General features: G+C 49.4%; 1 protein-coding gene across 3 annotated transcripts in view; it reads left to right on the forward strand.

The window, feature by feature from the left end:
- LOC105567704 (homeobox protein homothorax) overlaps positions 1–24479 on the forward strand; it is a 400400-nt gene that overhangs the window by 116191 nt on the left and 259730 nt on the right. For all 3 annotated transcript variants that reach the window (XM_012022777.1, XM_012022776.1, XM_012022778.1), the window contains exon 7: positions 7134–7263. In XM_012022777.1, coding sequence (XP_011878167.1) covers positions 7134–7263 — 130 coding nt within the window. The remainder of the gene's footprint in view (positions 1–7133; positions 7264–24479) is intronic.

Here is a 24479-nt window from a genome sequence, read left to right on the forward strand (position 1 = left end):
TTCTCTTTCTGCAATAAACAGTGGTTCTCACAAATCATTGATGTTTTACAACAATCGTTTTAATACGAGACTCTCCTCCGTTGCTTTTCAAGAGCTCTGTTGTCGCATACAAAATTGCAGACGCCTGTAGATCCTATCATGTATTCGTAATTGAATTGCATCGGCGGTTCCACTTGATATGGAATATGTTCAGTGTGGCCGGGGCAATCTTCGCGAAAGGCAATTTACCAAAATAATAAGTTCTACCACGAAGATCCTCGCCGGTAACGAACGAGGAACGTTAACGACCGGTCTCTTGTTTCTTTGCACGCTGCTCGATTATTTTTCGCGCTAATGAACGTTTATATACACACAGCCGGGGCTGGGTGTCACTGTCCGTGCTTAATGCGATTGCAGTTCACGATAAGATGTTGCCTCTTCGCAATCGTTAGCGTCACTTTCGCCCCGCTCGCTTATCCTACACGCACTACCCTCAGCGTGCGTACAAATTTGTTCTAGATCTCGTTCAAGTCCCTCCCGCGGACGCTCTATCTTGACCTTCAAAATAAGTTTGTCGTGCGAAACGCGAGCTCTCGTCCTCTTCCCAATTAATTAATCGTCGAACCTCGGCAAAGTTCGCTAAGTGAAAATTATTTACCTCAAAACTCGCGGGCGAACATTTGAGATAAAATACGAATACAGTATACAGGTAGATAACACGCGTGACGATTGGTTGAGCCCGCTGGGTTAAAATACCGATGAGAAAAGTGGACGCAACGTCGCCAACGTATATAAGAAAGATCGGGAAAAGAAGAGGCGTAAGAAACGGTAGGAAGAGAAGGAGAAGAGGAGGTGGAGACTGGCAAAGCCGTCTTATCCCGAGGGAGCGGAGGCAACATGGGAAACCAATTAGCCGAGGAACGCCGCCACCGTGCCGTTAGATACGAAGCGAGCTCGATAGTACGGTGAACTGGCCGTTGCTGCCGGTTTCGACAGTGTTGTTGCCGATACGTTGCCCGCCGTTATCGCCAAGCACCCGCAAACCCACCGCGCCGTGTGGACCTTCCTTCGGACCAGCCTTCCAACCCTGCGGAAAGATCGACGGCGCACGGGAATTAAAATCCCGCCGCGTTTGGTAACGCGTACTTGGCGAGTCCAGATACACCGCGTTTATAGGCGCGAGAGAATTGTCCTGTGACTCCTCTTGCCCTGCCAGATCTCTGTGCAATATTACGCGGAAGAAAAAGTGTCAGATCAACTCTTACAAAGAAGAAAATGCTTTTTTTCTGCAAGATAAAACAATACGCAATCTCGCGGTTGACTGCGCGAACGAGTGTTAGTTAGGTCTTGATACTTGCGGAGCTTCGAACAGCTATTTGATTTGAATGGCTAGTGATTCGAACGCTAGTGAGGTAAATATTAATGTGACGTTGACACGAATAAGAAATTCATACGTGGACTATTTAATGGATGGCGCTGAATAATTTTACACGGTTTTATTTAGAAATGCATATCTCCACTCGGTTATATCCATTCATTGCCTCAAATATAAATTTGATATGTATAAAATATAGTGCATATGGCAAGTTCGGATCGAGAGGCGCGTTATTCACGGGCCAATTAATTCCCGAGGATGTAAACGGATCGTCTCCGTACGAACTCTCCGTCTGGGATTCGCGTTACCGCGTTGTAAATCTCGAAGATTCGGAGAAGGTTGTTCGTCAGCGCGGATCACCTACGGCGCGCTGCCGGTTTTTCGTGGTCGCGGCGGTTTTTTGAGGTGGACGATCATTTGGGAGTCTAATTTATACGGCGGTTAAATTAAAACGACTGCGGTGGCGGCGATGGCGGAACGAGAGGTGGACGCATCTGCGAATCTCCATCGGGCCGTCCGAGGGAACGAGAGCGAGAGCGAGCGAGACGGGGGAAGCAACGAAAGAACGAAAGGCAGGCACTGTATATACAGACTCGGCAAGTCGAGAGGCTCTTACGTGAAGAGAAGAGGTACAGGGAATACTCCGAGAAAGAGAAGAGACTATATCGTGATTAGGGAGGAATGTTGATTAGATCCATCAGCTGGTCGAGTGCGGGCCCTCTTTCCTTCTCGCTGGACCCTTTGCCTCTTAAACCGAGATCTCTGCCTGCCCCCCCTCCCCCCCCCCTCGCATCTTTCTGACCTAAAAACTCGCTTCTTTTCCCGTAGAGACGTATGGTTCCCGTATCCGAAATGAATTTATCACGTACTGCGTTTAAAATATTCTGCCCAAGAGATCGCTTTCAATTGTGCATATAAATGGGAAATTAATCTCGAATGTAATTATATTAGCACTGGGAGTATTCGGAAGAAAAAAAGAAACAATCAATGTCCCAAATATCTTGCTGAATTTTACGACGTAGAGACCTAGCCGCTCGCGCTTTGATTCGGGAATCGAAACCCGTTTCGCGGCGAACGTGTTTCCGATAACGCGTCGCTGTGGCAGCGGCCAAAAACGATGGATGCAGTAGGAGTCGTAAAAGCAACAGCACGAATCTGGATTTCGTTTTATTGACAACGCGCCAAATACCCGGATTCCATATTTATGACTGGCCGGTCGTCTTCTCCTCCGTGTTGTACCTAACACGTCGCTCACTCGCGCGTTCATCCCGTGAAAGGAGACGGACAGCGGGCCGGAGCTCCAAAACAGGCTGCTAGCCCGTCTCGTTCTCACTCCTCCCCCTTGCCTCCTCCCTGCCCTCAGCAGCTATAAATTTGTTTCGTTTATACGGCCGTTTTAAAATCATTCCCCGGTCAGGTGTACACCTTGTTAAGGCCTAAACTCGTGGCCATTTAATCGCTCGAAACTTGTGGCTATATGTGGTTAGTACGGCCTCTTAAAGTCCCACCTACGGTGCATCTTTGTCCTCCTTTGCACCGTAAACTTACGAAATATGTTTACGTTTCCAACCCGAGTATGACCGACGGAAGGAGACGGTCCTTTCTGGTCAAACTTGGACTGTACGCGACTCTACTCGAGCGTCGAATGCGTGGCATCGTATTGTTTCCCAAGTGAAAAACACGATGGAATTGTCACGGTGGTTTGGCGTCGATTCGAGCGTTCAGACGATTTGTCGGGGTTTTCTTTCGCCGGCGCTCTTAGGGCAACCGCTAGGTCGACATTCCATGGCGGACAGCACAGTTACCTTGAAAATCCACCTCGGATATGTCTCGATTAGTTCGCGGCTGGTGGGTTACGGTGCTGGCATGATATTCCATTACGAAGGAAATGTAAATATAATTGTAGCGTGCTGACATAACGGTAAGATAATCCACGGAGCGGAGGCGCTGCCACTGCAATAAATCGTAATTTATGATCCCTATATACGCCCGCCGGTATCGTCCGAGAAATTCAAGACTATACAGACAGAGACTTAGAACTTGGCTCTCTGTCTCTTTCTTTTGAAACTCCCCTTCCTCTTTCTTTCGCTCTTTCGCTCTCTCTTGTTTCTATCCACTCTCTTCCCGCTCGGCGGAACTGAGAGGGCAGAGACTCTCGATCTGGGTCCGATGGGCATATACTTACAATGTGCTGCCTTACCTCTCCATAATCTATCGCCGTCTCTGTCCAGTCTGCCCCTCTCTCCGACTTGGACCCGCCAGTTTCTCCGTCTTTATCGCGCCCGTCCGCCTCGTTTATGTCTTGTTCTCTTAGCTTCCTCTCGAGCTCTTGAGCACCAATAAATTAATTGCAGAGATTTACGTATCTCGCCCGTAAACCAGTCAGCGAGACTAATGCTCGGCCTCTAATTACATAATTATATGGCATTATGTTACGACGGTCAATTAATACGTACGTACAATGATTCGAAAGCGCGATTTGCGAATCGCGATAATAAGTTGCGTTTCCTCGCGATCCCGTGCGATTCCGCGCAAAGTGTCATGCTTCAAATCACCGAATGCGCGTATGATGCATGCGCGGCGTCGATAAGCGATCGTAATTTATCGTCCACGAGGATGACAGTGAACGCGCGTCGGTTCTGCTTTACGGCGAGTATCACGGGGCGGCTCTCCCCGATTCCAATTGCTCGCGCTCGCACGAAACATTTCGTATATGGGATATTACGCGTTCCACGAGACATTTCATATCATAATGACGGCCCCGACAATGCGGGAATGCGTCAGAGCGCAAACCGATATTGCCTAATGCCGTTACTCGGTCTTCGAGATCTCGCTTCTCCTCCTACGCGTAAATTTCGCGAGATCGCCCCTTCGAGGGGTTCCTCGATGACTATTACTTCCTCTCAAGGACGCATTCTCGTGATTTCCAAGAGACATTTTTTCCCTCAACGGGAAGGAAACGTACGGCATAAACGAGCGGGGGTGGAATATGAGATGCGGGCAACTGATTTATTTAAGGGGCAGGCCAGACATCCGGTTTGTCGAATTACGCTTTAAGAGTGCCCATGGTGGACTGGCAGATACAAACGGAGACGGACGACGGGAGGAACGTGCGAGCGAGAGGCAACGGCGTGGAACAAGAGCGCGTAGCTCGTCGACCCGTTAACCGTTTATCATTGCATCGACACGAGTCACGCGGTGGACCCTACTGGCCACTTAAAAAACGGCGATTCAGCCTTTAGTAGGAAGTGACGTCAGTCTTGGAGGTATATCGTGAGCCACGTCTCTCTAAACGCGACGTAAACAGCTTCGCTACACAGCTTTCATCGTACGGCCCAAGTTTGTTGACTGGACGATGATAATTTCACGAGAACGTTCATCCCAGATCCCCCCCACCCCCCTCCAATAATTATCGTTAATTGCGACGTGCTTCGCTTCGTGCTTTTAGCACAAAATTTGACCATGCGCTGCAACGCCTGAGAGATTGCTTAAGAATTCCAGCAGCTGTCTCGCGCGACTTTTGCATTAATTAGGCGCAATCTTTCCCGAGGCTGGACTTATTGAAACGATGCCGCGCACGGCCAATTACCGTAAGCATCCGAAGATTATCCGTCTTGACGACTGCGATCCCTCGTTTCGCGCTGGATGCCAGTAGGAAACGGTCCGGCGACGACCGATGCATTATTAATGTCCCCTCGCTCGTTACCACTCTCGTATTTACTCGCGCGTGCAATCTATCGGCGTCCCTAAGCAAATAGCCATTCAAGGATCGTGAGTAATTAGTCAAATCGAAGAGCGACTTCTCATTTCATGCCTATTGTGTCCGTGCCTGAGATTCCCCGGCAGGAAAATCCTCGTTTATTTATTTCACATGGACCTCTCAGTGAATTGTCATTAGGAACGTTCATTCTTCGAGTCACTTTCATTTTTCTTTTGCTCGAAAGTTCGAGCTATTGGTTCTTGAAATAACGCAAAAAATACATAGTTCCTATCTTTTCGTTTTCTTGAAACTGGAGGCACATATCTTTATCTTGTCAAGTAATTACATTTCTTCAATCAGAGTAGTCACTTTTTATTCTAATTAATGAGAACTTTGGTAATGTATAATACAATGATAAATGCTCTCGCGACTTGTTTATCATTCGTTGTATTTCGCATAAATTTCATCGAATGTCCGCTCACGCCGGGCTCCTGTAAACCCAATAAATTCATGTGACGCATCTCCGCTCTAGCAGATCCTCTAGAGTTGACCGTGTAACGATTTCAGACGAGATACCAGAGCAGGCAATCGAGGGAGAGAGCGCGTCGGTATATTATCGCGAAGATGACGCTCATGACAGCATGTGGGAGTAGCTGTCACTCATTGTTGCCCGGCCAGACTTGATATACCCAGACATTTCGCTTCGTGATATCGAGAGATTCGCCTGCTTCAAATTCTTGCCCTCCAACCTCGCGCCATGGGATCAATAAACTCGCAAACACCATTTTTTTTTAAGATCCGTCTTCTGCAAAGTACGGAAAGTCGCTTTCGAGGCGATAGCTGTGCCAGGATGTAGTGTTCGGGCGGAAAAATTCACCGAAAAATGAAGTCAGTGACCCTGAAAAAAAGCCCGTCCGTTCAGCGCGCGCGATCGTTATGAAGAATCATTCAATGAACGCTCGCCTCGCGGCTGTAATAACACTTCGAAATGCATTAGCGGGCAGCAACGAATTGCCTTAGATTGATCTACGATTTGTTATTTGTGCACCGCCAAGTAATTCGTGCCAAGGGGGAAAGTTGGTTGAACCCGTCGATATATCCCTTTCCCTCGCGATCACACGCGAAAAATCTCATTCGCGCGCATTCGTCAACGACGCGAAACATTTTCTCGCACGTCCATTTCATATCCAAAACTACATTCGCGCATTCGCGCACGGCGGACTGATTCGCGAAACGAGCCTGCGTTTCGCGCGCGAAAGTAATTCCGCGCGTGTCCCGACGCGGATCCGCGGACGTCTCGTTTCTTTCCTCCTGCGGCGACGGATTCTCCACGGGCGTCCATTATCACACGGCTACACCTACGGAATAAACGATTGAATATTTACGGCGGGCATTCGTCGCGCGCGCGGCTTCCACCAGCAAATCCGTTGATTCGTAAGTCGTGCGCGTCCTGTCGGGCTCCCCCCCCCCCACCCGACTCATTTAGGTATGCCTGCAGCATTTTCGTGGAGAGATACGTGTGCTCCGTCTTTAATCGAGATCGAGATCGGCCTGACGCGCGCGCGACCGTCAATGGTCCGTGTATTTTGATATTGTCTTATTTTTATACTAAATAGGGTTGTGAAAAATATAAATGCGTCAAGAATATTTTTCATCTGTAACAGAAATCCTGTCTGAGAGTGTATACTCTCAAATATTCTTGACGCATTTATATTTTTCACAACCCTATTTAGTATAAAAATAAGACAATATCGAAATGAAATCAGTAATTCTTATTCTTCTCGATCGAATTAAAAAAGATTGACTTACTATTAACTAGTATAATACTCTCGTATTAGGAGCCTACCTCATGATAGGAGACTCTCCTCTATATCAGGGTGTCTAAGTCACCAGTGATAAATAAAAATTGAAACCGAGCTTTTCGTTGCTCCAATTGGCGATACAATTAATTAAATGTTACATTGGCACGATCCGAGTGTCAGGTCCTTATCAAGTAAAAGAACTGCAAACCGACATGTCACAATTTGATGAAGACGGTAAGAACTGCAAAATTAATTTGCGACTTTTTCTGCATTACAGAGGCCGCCTTCCTCGTCGCTTTCGTATCCCGGCGCGGGTGCTAACGACGACGCCCGCAGCCCCGGAAGTGGTGGCACACCCGGACCCCTGAGCCAGCAAGCGCCGGCCAGTTTGGACTCAGCGGATCCAGGTGAGTACGATTATCGCGAAGGAACAATTGCGCAACGTGCGCGGGACGATAACTGCGTATTTGCGTTGCGCTTAACGACGAGCAGCGCGCGGCTGCCTGGACATTAAGAGTCGCGTCGCAAATACACGGGCGCGTAGGCGACGGGCTATGAGGAATTTTCGGATCGACCGGTCGCGACGGGTCGATAGGACTCGAAGTAGGCCTCTCTTCCGCGCGCGGAAGCGGGGCGAGAAACGCACGTCCAGGCACGGCTCGCGCGGGTGACGACGGCTAGGCAGGCTAATGACAATATCACGCGACGAGCAACGAGTTGATGACAATCAAGACGCGCGGCTAGTCGGGACCCCACGGGCCCCCCTTCTACACGCCCTTCAAATTTTACGAACACGGACGCGAGTGTCTACACCATCAAACTCGCGGCGAAGCCACCGTCGAGGCCTAATGAGCAGTTGGTCGCATTGGCGTAGTCGGCGAGAACATTATTGCATAACAATAAGTTACGGCGTTTCATTTCTCCGGGCGAGTAACGCTCTTTTTTTTCCTCCAAACCGCACAGGCGGTGATATAAGATCACTTTTCGCTCCCATTGTGCTTACGCGAGTATTTCATCGCGTTTCAGTGCCCGTTGCACTCCACCGCGATGTGACGAGGAGAAACGTGTATTTCTTTGTGCTTTCTACGATTTATTCCACCGTTAGCGCGCGATAACGAGAACGTTGGCCGACGGTTGGCCGAGGGAAAAGTTCGGTAGCGGCGAACGAGCCGCGCCAATGGTTTAACGCGACCGGGTTCAGTCAGTCACCGGAGGGTATACAAGTTCACGACATCATCCCATAAAGATTCATTAAGGTCCGCCGTTCTCTATATTCGTTCTGTCGTGCCAACATTATGGTGCCGCGTGGCGTGCCAGTTCGGCCGGGCGTGCACGCACATACATACGTGCGCAGGAGCGGAGAAACAAAACGGTTGATCAATAGCAATCATAAGCGCGGGCTACGCCGAACGGAGAGGATCGGGCGAGAAGAAGAGACCGATGACCGCTGATGATCGGAGAAACGCGAGAGGGGGGGAACAATGAATGGCGGCTTCTGAAACGATGCTGCGCGGTAACGCTCGAGTTAAGAGGCAGCCTCGTCTTGCGTCTTCGTCGATGCGAGCGCGAGCGCGTGCGAGCGGCGGTTTTGTGACGAGATACGAGATCTGCCGCGCGAGATTTGTCGCGGAAAAATGTTGACGAGGGCCTCGCGCGAGAGTTTCCTTCGGCACGCGTGCCGATCCTTTTAATTCCGCCGAGCACTTAGCCGTACAAGCGCGCGAGCCCTCGCAAGGTGAATGGCCTAGTCGTGCGTCGATAATTGTCACTTAAGCACAAGTGACGCAAATTAATGCTTTTGGAAAGCGATGTGCCCCCGAGATTAAGAAATCGCACGGTCCATACTAGATCGCCGTCGTTCCTACGTCGCTTTCTTGGTGCGACGAGGTGCCGAATGTAGGACAATCTTCCCGCCACATCCAAATTACAAAATAATATTGGCCAATTGCCGCGGTAATGACGTCGCCTAATGGAAATTTCGCGTGCCGATGGCGTTTCACCAATATTTCTGAACAGTTAATCGCAAGTTTCGGAGCGTTCAAGGGAACGAATTTCATTAAGAGAAATAAAATGTTGCCTAATACGTTGTCATACATCAGTGTCTTGCCGCTGGCCGAATTTGCTGATAAAAATTGCAAGGGGGGTAACCGCTTGATGTAATCGTGGGACAGTGTCCCCGAAATCATTATGAAAGCCTTACGAAATCCCCGTGTAATCGTTTGGTCTTAATTTTCACGTTTCCTCGCTTGTTAGACGATAAACATGAAATTTGAACATTTTCTCAGCTTGCTTTCATTTTCCCAAAAAATTTACTTCTTTTAGTGAATATCCAAATACCTATAAGCGCGTATTCTTTTCACAATAAGACTGAAGTAGTTGCTGTTGGAACGACGGCGAGTTGAAACGTTGATGCACCTTTGCGCGCAAATTTGGAACAATAGACGGTGAGCACAAATACAAAATTACTTTTCGTTAAGACCGCGGTTAGACTAGCGAGAAAAGCGGGAAGCGAGGAAACACGTGACCGAACACCACAATCTTAACTGAAATTATCTCTGCAAGCAAATACTTCTTAGTGAAATGGGAAAAGTATTTTAGGTTTAACACGTTACATATTTTTAAATGTGCACACAAGAAAATTATTTGCAATTAGAGGAGATTATTTGTAATCGGTGGGACGACATTTCACCTGGCGGTTACCCCCTTGAAAAAATTGTCCTTGCTCTCCCGCGTACACGGCACACATCCGACGATGTTAAGTCATCTTCAGATTTAATATCCACGAATTGAGCGTGCGTGTATCGCGCGCACGGGTTACAGCTAGTTCGTGACCAGATATCAATCTCCGCGCGCGCGAGATCTGTCGTGAGAGAGCGTAGAAGCCAAGAGTTTCGCACGTGGCCGCTATAGAAAGCGCAGCCGCGTCGACGCACGCGAGATCGCGAGAGGAAGAGTGAGAAAGAGAGAGAGGGGGGGGGGGGGGGAGAAAAATTGATGGCTCTCCTGCGCAGCGACAGGAACATGATAATCCGCAATCGGCGCTTTCACCGGGCGACGATAGCGCGCGCGTTTGGAAAACGTCCGATATGTGAGATACGCTCTCCGCCTGTCTCGCTCCCGTTTCCTTACGTAAGCGCGATCCGATAGACGATCGACGTCTCGGGAAATGCAAATTGTTCTTTTTTTTCCTCGCTTACAAAACGGGAGTACGCGCAGAAGTGACGGACGTGGACGTACGCGTTTCGTTTAGCATAACGTAGTCGCGTAATCGATTAGAGGTGCGAAAAGAATTTAATTGACATACATTAGATTCGCGGAAATATCGCCGAGCTTTGACAAATCGCGCCTGTCAACATAAATTATGGCCGCGTGATAAGACCGGCGGCATTTATAATTATCGATTAGTTGAATTATTATCAGAGATTAAATTAAATTATTGGATCTCGCGCGCGTGAGACGCGACACTTTCGTTCTCGATATCGCGACGTGTACATACACGCGCGATTTCTCATTGGGCCGCAGAAAAATTCACGTGGCAAAGTCGGAAGAACTTGTTGATCGCGCATGGCCGATCAATTATGTCGCGCATCTCTTTCCAATTGCAACGCTGCACGTACGTGTACGTCATTAACGCGAGAGCACGTCCGCGGGCTTCGAGAAGCGAGGAAACGATACGAGCGTTGAATACATTAACAATCGCGACGAATAATCGCTTACATCGCCGCCTCGTGTCGCGCAAATGCGCTCCGAAATGTCGTTAAATGATATAACGAATCGATTCGTCTCTGATGTTAACGGAGAGACGCTGCTCTTCCACCTATTTCTAAACCACCGAATCTAGTAAGCCACCAAAGTTTACGGGTTTCATTACGGGTATTTTTACCTACTTATCGATAAATTGAACGACGGCTGAATTGAAGATAGCAAATCATCATCTGGAAATTGATGCACTCGGAAAAAAGATTTAGTTAGATTAAACAAATGAAATACGTTGAAATCATATTTCGTTGAATCTACTAAATTTAGGGTAATAGGCGACGTTTTAAAGTAATTCACTTAAATTTTACTCTTTTATATACTTACAACTTTTTTGCTATATTGCCGATATCATCAAAAGCACCGATGCGCTTTTATGTCGCTTATTAGCGACCCAACAAATTGCTGATCCGAATTTGGTCACCTTACCCGATATTTACTTCTACTAAAACATTTGCTAGATTCGAAGGAACAGATATGAGTTCTCTTATCCAGTCTTCATCCGGGAAAATTTTGGTTAAGGTAGAGAAATTAGTTGTTTGAAAGTAAACGCAAGTCTAATAAGGTCAGAATTTAAACAAATTTGTTTTTTTCTCTGGGCACAGTGTAACACCGTGAAATTCGCAAACTTATTGTCGCACGAGGCGACCAGTTGTAGGGCGCTGCAATCTTCAAGTATTACGTAAGAGTGTCGATAATGCAATTGTTTTAGGTCACTCAGTCCTCTTTAGGGGTCCGTCCCTCCGTAAAAGGCGAATATTGACGCATGTAGACTTCCTTATTCGTACAACAGTTACTCGCGCTGGCTGGTTACTTAATGCCGAGATACTATCGATACATCCGGGGGTTGTCATCGTACGACGCGCTATCTGCTCGATTCGTTTTTCCTTCCTCCTTTCGTTCCACTCGCGATTCTTCTCGTCCCCCCTTTCGCGGCTGTGGCTCCTCATTAACGTGCCAGCTTGTTCGCCGCGAGATATCATCGTCCTTTTTTTTTCTCGGTCGCCTCCTGCCACGATGACTGACAACGACATCATCGGCGGGTCTAATTTGTATTCCGTCATTCGTTAAACGACGATCTCGCGAGCGAACGCTTCTCCAAACTTGCCAGCCGCGCGTTGCACGGGAAATCGTCGGCGCCGCTTCGGCGACGGCCGACGAAATTTTCGAATCGTTCTTTCGGAAAAAAAGCCTGCTTGGAAAATGTTACGAGCTCGGCTCCGAACCGCGGTGCCGCGGCGAGTATCGTTTAGGAGCGATACAAACTGGCACCTCGCATTTATTCTAGATCAATGGACATATATACAATAAAAATCAGAATGCGAGCGATACATTTGACATACGTATTTTTTTTTTAAATGTCCACCGCCACGCGACATTTATGTCGCCTCATCCATCGTCCGGCGGACACTTTCATGAAAGCTTCGATGGAGACGTCACGTGTGTCAGCCCGGAATGTTTTCCAGAACGGGCTGGAAACGCGCGCGCGCGCGCTCGCTCGCCGATACGTGGGAAGAGCACGGCTCGGGGCATTAACATATCGTGTCGCAATCGCTCGCGGATATAAACACGTTCCTCCTCGCAGTGGTTATAAAAGATTCTATCTCGGCCTGGCTGACCGATCGCGATACACGGCCTCGAGGAACTATGCGCCGTGTGTTATGCGCGAGGTAAATATACCGGCGCATACGGCGACAGTCGTGCGGCTCTCGTAAAATTTATCTCGCGTGCGATACCCCGCGACTTTTGTTTCTCGCCAACGAGCGAACGTTAATTCCCCGCCTCACCTTGCCGGCCAAACGTCGCTCCCTCTTTTCCGAAAGGAGCGACAATGTTTCGCGCTGCCGCGCATTGACGCTCGCCTATAGTGCGTGCGTGTGTGTGTGTGTGTTTTTTTCCCCCATTAATCATATCACGCTCGACGATCATAAACGTATAATACGTACAGTGCGATCGTTAAACATACTTTGCGCAGATGACGACACTTGTTTTAAATCATCTGTTATCTAATCTGCACTTTTGCGAATACGTTTTCGAAGGCGTTTGGAGAGACACGTTGATAAAATATGTTGAATATTAAAGCGGTGTGAAATTGGTTTGTCGCCGCTCGCTTTGAAAATTGAATAAAAATGGTACCGGAATATCAGACGGAGGGAGTCAATATCCTCGATTGCGTTACGTTATTCTAGTGCCAGGTTATCTTTTCGAGAGCCTCTCGTTGGGTTAATAGAGCACCACCGATTAACAATCTCTGAAACGATCTCGCGCTGGTATCGATCGTTCTATCTCTGGAATACGCGCTATCGTTTCGAGCGACGAGCAAACCGAGACTCGTCCGCTCTCTCTCTCGTATTCGGACACTTTCGAGCAGATTGGGTCTTTCGATTCGGCTGGAACGGGTCCTGTCAACCGACGACTGGTCCCTTCGTAACAATCTTCGACTTTCCGTGTCTTTCGAGAGATCCTTAATCGACGGTTCGTCTCCGCCGCCTCGGCTTTTTCTCGCCTCTCGATTGTTCTCTCCTTTCCTCGTCTTGCGCGCAAAGGGAGAGAATGCGGTACGCGAGAAAAGGAGAAAAGGAGTTAGATATCCCTCGTTTTCTGACAACTATCGGGCGTGCGTCGGTCGAAGAAGAAAGAGGCAAAGTGACGACGGGGGCTGGCAATAGGGGCGGGGGAGGGGGAGGGGGAGAGGGGGGAGAGGGAAAGGGTGAGCGTGTTAAAGCGTGTACGGGGACCAAAGATCACGAGGAATTCCTGGAAATCGGCTCGCATGGAGGAGAGGACGCAGGAGAGAGAGGGGTATCGAAGGAGGGAGATAGAAGTAATGAGGTTGATTCTCTGTTTTCTGTGTTTTCAGCGAGCGGCAGCGAGAGTATCGGTCGGTTATCAGGTCGTGGCTTTTTTCTCATTTTGCCCCCCCCCCCCTTCTACGTAGAACCCACTCTCCTCCCCCGCATCAAGTCCCTCTGGCACGTCTCTCTCTCTCTCTCTTACTCTCTTTCTCTCTTCCTCGCGGTAGAGGCCTTGTGGACTTGTGCGTATCGTATCTCCTTCTCTTCTTTATCCTAAGGACGCCTCAGTCCTACGTAAACCGTCACCGAACGCGAGACAAGAATCTTATCTTGACGGGAGACTTTTGTTCGCCTGCTGATCTTACACGTGTGAATAAACAAGAATTCTTTCGAACTAAAGAATAGTCTTTCCGCAGTGTGCGCGATGCAGATTAGAGAGAAATCACCGTGATCTACTCTTGAGATTCAGTGGAAATGATTTAACGAAAATACCAATTATTACATTCCTCCGTCTCGCGGTGGCAAATCGTACGCTGAATGATTTAATGGCCCGTTACGAATTGGGAACGTCCCGAGACCCAACTGCAGAAATTGGCGTAATACGCCTTATTATTATCGAAACCGCAACGGCGAGGGGTTCTCAACTTGCGCGCGCGAGTGATCGATCGCGCGCAGATGGCACCAGGAAGCGATTAAATTATGAAATGTGTACATTTGCAACGACACCGCTCGCGCTTGCAACGACACATCGTGTACAAAGTTTATGAGACGCGGCCGGGGGAGAGGCCCGGGGCCGAGCACCGCGATACCCGAAGTTAATTGGCATGTTAATGAATAATAAACTCGTGTCACTCGCGCGCGCGCGCGCGCGCGCGGGCTATCGATGGCTCTCGGGACGGTTTGTAACTACGGGACGTGACAGCGCGGCTGGCACTCTCTCATTAATATTATTGTTTACTATGCCTCTAATCTCCGGTAATTTTTGCAACCGCGCAACCGCGTTTCTACCGAATGGGCGACTTGTCAGAGTTCATTGATTTGAGCGACTGCGCTCGCCGAGCGCGTTGCTCGTTATCTTCTCTCCCGGTCGATTCTTGGTAGTGGTGCTCCGGACTGGCTGACCGCAAGAGAAAAAAAACTTCCTTATCTGTCCTATCCGATAGGCGAAACCTACGTCAGCGAGCAGCCGCGAGTACAGCGCCGTAAATTGGAGAACGAGACGTTCGCCATCTGGTCGATTAATTCTTTGAGTAACGGATAACGATAAAGCCGCAGGTCGGACAAACACTCCGTCCGCGATGTAGTGCCGTAATGATAGAAGAGGGAAAATTTCGCTGCTCGAAAGGCGTCCCGCAGTTTCTCGAGTTTCGCGAGTGTTCGCTAAAATATCGGGGCTTATCGAGCGTCGACAGGCCGATTAAATTACGGATAACTTTTTATATCGCGTTACCCCCGTGCGTATTAAAAGCGAGCTCCACTTTTTGCATTATTTCCTCCCCCCCCCCCCGTATATTGCCGATGTGTGTAAATAATCGTAGCGGCAATCAACAAAAACAAATAAGCGAACGCAATATTATTTATTGGCCGTTTGCCAAGAGCAAATTTCAGGATATTTACCTCTCCACCTCGTTTCATCGGCATCCTAATAAACGTCGGTATATTCCGTCGTTGATTTAAAAATAGTCGTAAATTCAATCCTCTCTCGCGCTCTCCCTCCCCTCCCCATCCCGCCCTCTCTCTCTCTCTCTATCTCTCGCGTACGCGAATACGGCCCGCAGAAAAATCAATTAAGCGGCTTATGTGAAATATCGGCGCAATTACGCACGATTGCCAAATCTAGTCGGGCTATCGATGGCCGCATTATCAAACGCTCGGCCGTGTCGATTTCAGCTGCAATTCTCTCTCGCGCACCGTCAGCTTTTCATCGAGCGTGCGCATTTTTATTACGCGATTCGGAGGCGTATTACCGGGCTCGGTGGAGCGTGCACGTATCCAGAGAATCGCACGCGAGATCCTTTTCCACCGAGGCCGAGCCAGGAGCGATTGCAAAACCGGTGATCGATAATGCGTTTCACGATCGACAGATACACGCTTTGGCGTTTCATAAGCGCGGCCCTCGAGAAGTTTGCGTTGGAAACGCTATTACGAATTTCCACGCCGGGGATTTTAGCGTCGGGGATGAGCTTTTGTTTTCAAAGCGGCTGGTCGTTAGTGGTACAAATTCAAGAAATTGTCAAACTCAATTGACGCGCAACAAAGATAGTGTCAAGGCCGACCGTACACCGAATAGAAAAATATGTGGCATTTGAAACTATAATTGCACAGTAAAGTAATTGCAGTCAGGAATATCATTTTTATAGTAATTGATTGTGGCAACTGCAAACATCTTTTTCTGCCAGTGTATATTTAGTGTATTTGCTGAAATGTCATTCGAGTTGGCGCAATTAGCCGGCCAGCGGAATCACATTCTCGATAACGGCGCAGCGATAAATGATTTCGCGTGGATCTCCGGCTTAATCGCGAGAGTCCGCGCTGAAACTCGCGGGGACGTTCCGATTCTTTCGCGAGGCCATTCGTCAACCGTTATCACGCCGTCGGAAATCTTATAACTCTAACACGACATTAATTACGCTTTGTAGCGCTCGAGATATGTGTGTGCGTATACCCTTTCGGCCGAGCATGAGGCTTATCTTTTCTCACGATGCAGTCATACGCCGTAGTTCGCCGGTACCAGTTTATCGGAAACACCTCCTTTTTTTTTTCGCCGTTCCCTCCGGAACCCCCGGGGTGTTGACGAGAGTCGATCGTAAATTTTCTGCCGGTGAAGGCGATGCACGCTTCCTCCTTTCCCCCCCCCCCCCTCTTTAATATCCCATCGTTCTATTTCATTTTCTTGCATTGCGCCATGCAATGCTCGGACATTGAAAGCTAATGATGGCTTCCATAGGTTGCAATTAATATGAGAAAATAACGAGGAGATAGAAATCTTAATGTAATACGATGCGCGTGTTTTCTAGCAATTTCAGACCAACTGAGGCAGTTTTATTTAAACATTTTTTATACATTTGGTGAGAGAAAGAGAGAGAGAGGGGGGGAGAGGAATGGGCAACATTTCGATGGACGGTACGATAGAAGTGAATCGATAAACTAATCTCTGTGCGCGCACGGCTTTCGTTAAGGAGTGGTTTAACGAGGCGCCGCATTGTTTCGCGTTTATTTATTTATGCGCGCTTGTCGAGAAACGTTTCCCTTATCGAGATTGTTGCGTGTCTCGGAAGCAACGGAGAGAAAGACGTTGCATCGGGAAGTAACGGGTCGAAGGGAGACGCCTCTGTGCGTCAAAAATACGACTTGTCGAAAGTGTTATAATGAATAATGCGAGCTGCGCGCCCGTCACTCTCGGGGAGTCAGCTTCGCGCCGTTACCGATACTGTATCGGCGAAGGAGGCGGCAGTGATTGCGGCAGCGGCGGAGGGAAGGGTTACAGCCGGTTCATTGCATGCAGTAAATTTTCTTCGGCTGGTAGCAACGCATGTCCATCACGCGAGACTATATACGGTAAATAAAGGATATACGGCATTCCTGTTTAGCGAGTAGGAAGCGAGGGAGGGAGACGCTAGGACTGGCGGGCTCGGTTTTAGGCGCACGTAATGCATATTATTTCTCCTTTCCCGGCTTGCTGAGATAATTTCTGAAGAAACGAGATTTCGTCGCTTATTACTTGGGTGTCCGGGTCCAATAGCAATCGCCGCGCGAATAAAGATTGATCTCCAATCCAATGGCAGTGAGACGCGACTCCCATCGCGTTCGATGTGTATGATTTACGTTGCCGCGGTTGAGCACCTCTGCACCCGACAGCTGTTCGGAGCACGTAAGATAACCCAAACCAGCCGGGCTTGTCCCTAGTAGTCGGCTCGCGTGCGTATTGACGTAGTTTGTATTTTTTAAGTCTCTCGTCATGCCCAAATGGCTCGGCCACGCCGCCACGCCGGAGCTCCTTTGATTGTCTTCTGGGAAACACCGAGATTCTTTCCTTCCTGTCAGCCGGTTAGTAGATCAGCCACGAATTACCACGAAGTCTGCCACGAAGGCCAATCAGCGTCGATACACTCCTGAAAAGACACTTTAGCTCGGGTTCCTCGAACATTCTTTATTGTGCGCGCGGTACGAAAGAAAGCTGTTGAGCTAAATTAATGCCCATGCGACTGTCCCGAGTTCATTATTCGGTGTTGCAGAATTTCCGCAAATTTCATAGAAGAAGAAGAAGAAGAAATATCTTGTGATATCCGTCAAGCGAGCGGCGCGAGTTAGCGACAATAATCATTAGTTTTAATAAAAAGAAAACGCCTGAAAGCACGCAACCGTACGGGCGCGCTCACAATTTACATCTTCGATAAATGTCGCATGTCAAGAAATAATAAATAGCCGTCTAACATAGTTACTTGGACGCTACGGTGGTCCTAAACGCGTTGTGGCCCATAAAAACTTAACGACCGTCGAAATCTGAAAGGCGAGGATCAACGTTATCCAATCGCGAACGGTCGACCTTTACCCCTGGAACGCTCATAGACCGCCCAATTACTCGCCCTCTTCCCTTCCTAATCGCGGGCAGGCGCGTACGGAGATTCACGCAACGGAAATCGAATCGTCGAGAGTAACTTTGTCGCGATTTCGCCGATTTCGTCCCGTCTCGGCTTTCCTATCCACGACAATGCTCGTAAATCGCTCTGGTCCCCCGAGGGGGACTCTCACGTGACGCCTCGTCGAAACGTATTCTTCTGGACTTTATGCCCGCGGTGGCAGTAAAATCTTATCCTTACGAGACACTCTTCCGCGCCGAGGACTAACGGGCACGACTCCCGCCGTTTGGCGCCCAAGGACCAGCCGGGGAGGAATATGTTCCTCTTGGACGATAACATCTCGTGGTACCGTACGGCGCGTAAAACGCGTCGTTCTCGTGTCACTTAAAGCCGTAATACGCTTTGGCGCGGCGAGGCGCAGTTAGTTGGCGGACGACGCGATGTCCCGATGAGGAATTCGGCCAGGGTCGCCGCTTCGTCCCGATTACTGCTGCCCGAGGACGCGGGATCCCTGCGCAAATCGTTGGCGTCGCACTCGCACGATGGGCTGCCAATGACCAAGTGGCTCGCGAGCAGAACGTGATGATAAACAAAATTGAATATTTTTACTTTAATTTGTGGAACAATATGGAACGGGATGGCGAATCGTAAGCTTTTTCACGGGTGGAATCGCGCGCCTCTCCCGCGCACGTCCCGTTGAATATTGGAGACCCTGTAATCAGAGGCTGGCCATGAGAGTTGGTCAAATTCCTGCGAGTGAGAGAGAAACGTAGGCTCACTCACTCTTCTACGATCGTGTAGAGTCGACGAACTCTTATGGCCAGTCTCTGATTACAGGGTCTCTAGTTGAACATGAAACTGAGACGCCGCGAAGGATCATTGATATATTGAGAAACTGTTCGGCGATCTGTCTCGTGACATCCAAGCGCGAATTTCGCGGTCGCGACCGCGATAGGATAGAACGCGAAAGAAATGCGGCGCTTCCCGACCACAAATATCATTTCGTTCCGGCGGAGTTTGAGAATCTCGTAAGTTCTTTCGAGGATTCGCCTCTCGCCGCTCGAATTTTCTCTGGCGGCTACCCCTTTTTCCCTCCCCCTCGCGCCCGACTTCCGACGAGCGCCTTCCTATCTGTACTTCCATCTTCTCCCTGCATTCCTTGGGGTATTACACGCCCCAGCGTGCACCACGTATCTTCCCTCTCGCCTACGCGAGGCGCCGACTCGCTGCTGCCTCCTCGGCAGTCCTTCCACGGCTTTCTACGTCGCGAGGATGGGCGAGCGAACTCGTTCAAATCCCGATGCGGCGCCGGGAACAGCGCAAACCCATTACGGATTCATCGTGCGCCATTAGCTAATTCTTCCCTTGCTCCTAACATCTTCCTTTCCGCGCACCCTTTTACCGCCCAACGATCGTCTTCGGCTCTCGCTCTCTCTCTCTCTCGCCTTCCTCCTCTTCCTCATCCTATTTCGTGCTTTCCCATCGGACCCTTCAGCCAGCTTTCAAACTCTTGTAGACCCTTTCTAGCTACTCGGCTTCGCGTTTTGCGCAAATGTTCTTACCGCGTACTAAATGGAGACGCACCGGTCTCCAATTTCGGAGATCTAATCGGGAGAGAATTTTCGGGAATGTTGACGAGCGGGGAAAAGATGTGAATTGCAAATCAGTTCGGGATGTTTTATAATTGCGAAACGGCCTCGGTCCGCCGGATGCGGAAATGAAGATAATTTGCGTTTTCAAGAGGTCTCGATTCCATCGAGAACGTTCGATTTTCCGAGGAGCGTGTCGTGGCGTCGGTTGAAATGTATGTGGCGGTCGTCGAGAGAGACAGAGAGAGGGAGAGAAAGAGAGTGAGGGTAGCGGGGCGGTGAAAGCAAGAGGAAGACACGAGTGGAGGAGAAGAGAGGACAATCCCGTGCGCGCACGATGGAACGAAAATGCAGTCACCCGGAATAAACGAGGAGACCCGAAGTTGTTGGTCGAAGTTCAGCCGGAGGGGTTGGGAATGAGTTTGCGTCGTGGCGGTGATGAAACTTTGCCGTGACGAGAAAGAGGGGTTGTCACGCCGTTCGCCTCTAAAGCCACCCCATCCACCCCGCGCGGAGCGTGGTAACACACCCCCTCCCCCGTCGTTTCAGCCATTGTTCCTTTACGCGCGGCGTTCTGGCTTTAAATGCGCGGCTTTGGTATTCTTCTCGTGTCCTCCGTTCATAGGCGACGAAAGAAGCGCTTTCCGACCACTTGTGCGATTACCATTGTTTCGGCATCGGAAATTTGGATCGAGAATCCGCGGGATGACATTTCGTTTGCGCGAATCGTCCTCCCGCCCTCTTCTTTTCTGACACAACCGGAGTTGAAATTTTGATACTAGCAATAACCCACTTTGATGACATTATATTTTTTACTCCTCCCTTCAATTCTCCAAATTTACTTTAGCTCCTACTTAAAAGGACCGACTTTAATGCTAAATTGGCAAAAGTAGAAATTTATGATACTATCAATTTTGTACCTGCGGTTCGATCTCTTTTACCGTCTTAGGTTCTACTGTATAATAGAATCAAAGGTTCAACGTAGGGCAAAAATTTCGGCTCGGGATGGTCCTACGGAGTAGATTGACGGTAGACACGCGTCATGTGTAAAACGGGCCGAGTGTGGCTCGATTTTATTTCGTGAAGGTGGACGCTTCTGAAATCGCGCTTTCGAAATTGCGTGTTCGACGTTGGATCAGAGTAGCGTATCTCCGCACCGAGAAGAAGCGCCGCGACGCGACGCGGCGCATGGAGGTCGCCGCACCAACACCCGTTCACGCGGCGGACCACACATCGCGAAGGATAAAAGACGCATCATCCTGCGGCCCGTCGCGGATATAAAGACGAGCGTGACATATTTTTGCGATGGCTGAACGATGCGAGAGCGCGTACGAGCGCGGGATACGCGCGCTCTACGAGCCTCTAAATATAGAGCGTGACTCACGGCGCGGCGCGTAGGAGGAAAGAGAGGCGGCGGAGGGACGGGCCGGAGGGAAGGGACGTGCAAAAATACAGCGGCGAGAGAGTGTCGTCCCTGCGCGGAACTTGTGCACGCCGCGCGTAACCTCGGCGCTTCCACACGCGCGCGTCCACTTTCACGCACGTTCGTATAAACATTTGACTTAACCGCGCCAGCCTCTTATCCTCAACATTTCGCGCAGTCGACCGACTCCAGATCGTATCTCCGTGTGGCGCACCGCACTCGATATGCCGTTAATAAAGTAAAAAAAAAGAGAGAGAAAAGAAAAGGACGTCGCATCATTGTTGTAGAAATAATAGCGTCTCCGTTTTTCTCGGGACAAAAAGTGCACGATCGATCCTGTTTCTTCACCTCGCGCATGAAAGCGAGAGGATAAGCGAGGTGAAAAAAAAGATTTCCATTAAATTCTTGAAACGATTGAATTCCTCGGCGAACAGACAAAATAAGATGAAAATAGAGGCCGAGACGGAGAGGAAGGCCCCGCGGACACACAACGACGAGAAAGCGATTTTTTTTTTCCCTCCGCCTCTACCATCTCCGAACAGACTTCATTCTTAGTTTACAAGCGTGTGGTCTACAAAGAGGTTGCCACGTTGTTAAAATAACCGCAGTGCCCGAGACCCGCGACTCACGAAGGCGTATGCTCGTTCGCGGCGCGAGTGTGCGTGCGCGATTCCGTTGGGTGCACGAGCGAGGAGGCGCGCACGCAGGCCACGCACGCAGCTACGCACGCACGGGCCCGTGCGTGGTGTAGGTGCGCATCGGTACGGAGGAAAGCTGGCACGGGCAGGGCTTCGCATGGAAGATGCATCTTTACTTTGTGACAACGCCGGAGTGGCGGTCAACCTTCCTTACGGGCGGCTCTCGCCGAAGAAGGCATTTCCCCCGAGTCGTAAAGCCGCGAGCGCCGAAGCACGCGTAAATCGTCACCAATTGCAAATTGGCGTACTTGAATCGCCTGCTCCGATTTCCCAGCGCGTGCCACATCGATCTTCTCAATCCTTATTTTGCGACTTCAATTTTGCCCCCTTTTTCTTTTTCTTACTACGGTTCGACTTGCCGAAGAAGACACCGTAGTGTCGAGACGCGTCCGATCGTTGTATTTATTTCTCTAATTAATCGTAATCGATGTGAAATAACTTTGTTACGTTCACAATAATTCTACACCCTTCTTGCTCGTCTGACACATTGGCCGTGAGACACCTGTTATTACTTAAAAAAACGAGCGTGACTATTTTCTTCGTTTATTCTTTATCTATGTAGTTTTTAAAAAAAATGATAGAACGAATATTGTCCAAAGCATAAAAGAACAAAGCCGCGCACTGTATGACACTTGAAAAAAGCGTTATTAGTGCACACCCCCTTTCGGACATGTGGCACCTTGCGGAAGTGTTTCGGTCTTTTTTATCCCTCGCCGAGGTGGTTATTCGGCCGAAGCGAGAACCACTGTGACCACTGCCGTCACCACGCCGGCGGTGGAGCGATAACGTAAGAAACTTTTCGAAAACCACAAAGTACGGCCGTAAAGGAGGGCCGCGTGCGCGCACGTCACGCGTTTTACGGAGGAGTCGAGGAGCGGACGAGAGTGAAAAAGACGCCCCTCCGGATTCTCACGGAACGTGAAGGAGGAGGATGGAGATGTAGGGGGGAACCTTCGCAACGCTCCTCCGCAACCCGAACCTCGGCAACGTGGTTGCAGGCGGACTGACATTTTTTGTCGGTGGTCTCTCGTCGACTTGGCCGTCCTCGACGTGACTTTTATTGCTTGTACGGTGTAAACGCGGCCCCGTCAAGAGTGCAGGAAGGAACGTGGCTTTATCTCGTTAAGGTCCTACGGTTAAATTCGAACGGCTTAGCTTAACGAGTCGATACACCATCTGGACCACCGTTTTACTGGGAGAAATCCTCAAGACTCTGCGCTTTTCCCTGCCTTCGGGATCAGTCGTAGATTCGCTGCACTGTTCGAGGGACCGCAGTAATAGCGGGCCTTGTCGGGGATAACAATGTGAAGAAATTTTCGAGCGCCAAGCGAGTCAGACCGGATTAATATTTTCCCGTAGCGCGGCGGCACTTAATTTATTTCAGTACTGAAAACGGTGTAGGTGTAGGTTGGCATCGAGCGTGACGTGAATGAAGAAGGCGCCCAATCGATTACTCGTGGAGCTACCACGAACGAGGAGGTGTAGGCGAGGCCGCGCGAGGAGTGCCTCTAGATTCGGTAATAATGAAACTCACCGACGTGTATGATTGAAATCGCGGGACATCGTGGCGAGATAACCGTTGGGGAAAAATAACAGCCGCTGCAACGAAGGGGGTGTCGGACGCGCGCCATTATGGCCCGATTACGTCACGCGGCGAAATTCGTCCGGCTGGTGCTTTTCATTTTTCCGCCAGCCCCGCCGTTGTCCCGTAATCAAATGTAATTACGCCCGATAGCCGTGCGTTTAGCGGGGCCCCGTTTTATTATTTCTTCATCGCCCCGGCAAAATCGACTGCTAACTCGAGTACTTGCGGTAGCGTCGTGAAATTACGCTCGCCGAAAGAACCGCGGCGAATCGAGTTTCGCGCACGAACGGCCTGCACGGGAGGTAGCGCGCGAAATATTTTTCCTGTGCGAAAGACTTTTTCGTAACGAAAACAACTAACCGGACGTTGCCCTTCGGCTTACATCTCGTTAGATCTCGTGATTGTGATACCGTAGTAACGCGAGCCGAAATCGCCGCGATATCACGAACAAATATGAATTAAGCAAAAATGAGGCTTATCGGAACGTATTCATATTAATCACCTGCAGCGTGCAGTAGATTATTTATCTCGTGTAACGTTGCAAAAAGTCGCGATACCCGTCACAGCTCGTTTCTTTCGATTCTATCTACGCGATTATTATCTCACTGTTAAATCACGAGTTTCAATCTGCACGAGACTGTTAACTAATGAAAGTGAGTACAGCAGCGCAGGCAGCGACATGCTGAATTCGAAACGCGTCGCGTTACATAAGACGATTTAATCGACCCTAATCCAGAAGTATTGGAGAATGGCGTGGGGGTGGAGGGGGGGGGCAAGAATTTGCGTAATTTGAATAAGAAACGGCGCCTCGTAAAATAAACTCGTGTGCTCCTGTCACGTAGCCAATGCGTAACTTTCTACGGCTTGTGAAATTTAAAATTATTTTTACCGTTTTATTCACCGTTCGAACAAAGCTGCGCGCCGCAAAAGAGGTCTGTGCGAGCAAAGGTATAAAGAGTTTTAAGGATCCTATCTTCTTTATACCCTGCCCTTCGTCCTTGAAACGAATATATTTCGATGAAACTTTATTATTTTTTTTTTCCGCGACCGACGGGAACGTCAGATATCCATTATACATTCGGGGAGAAGAATAGAAAACGTCGAGTGCGAGAAAAGGAAACCCACGACACCTGTACGTGCACAATAAATTTGCTACTTTTTGGTAGAAGCTTTCGGGCGGCCGAGACCGATATAAAA

This window comes from Vollenhovia emeryi, unplaced genomic scaffold (assembly GCF_000949405.1).
Source record: "Vollenhovia emeryi isolate VEMERY1.0 unplaced genomic scaffold, V.emery_V1.0 DF939135.1, whole genome shotgun sequence".
NCBI lineage: Eukaryota > Metazoa > Arthropoda > Insecta > Hymenoptera > Formicidae > Vollenhovia > Vollenhovia emeryi.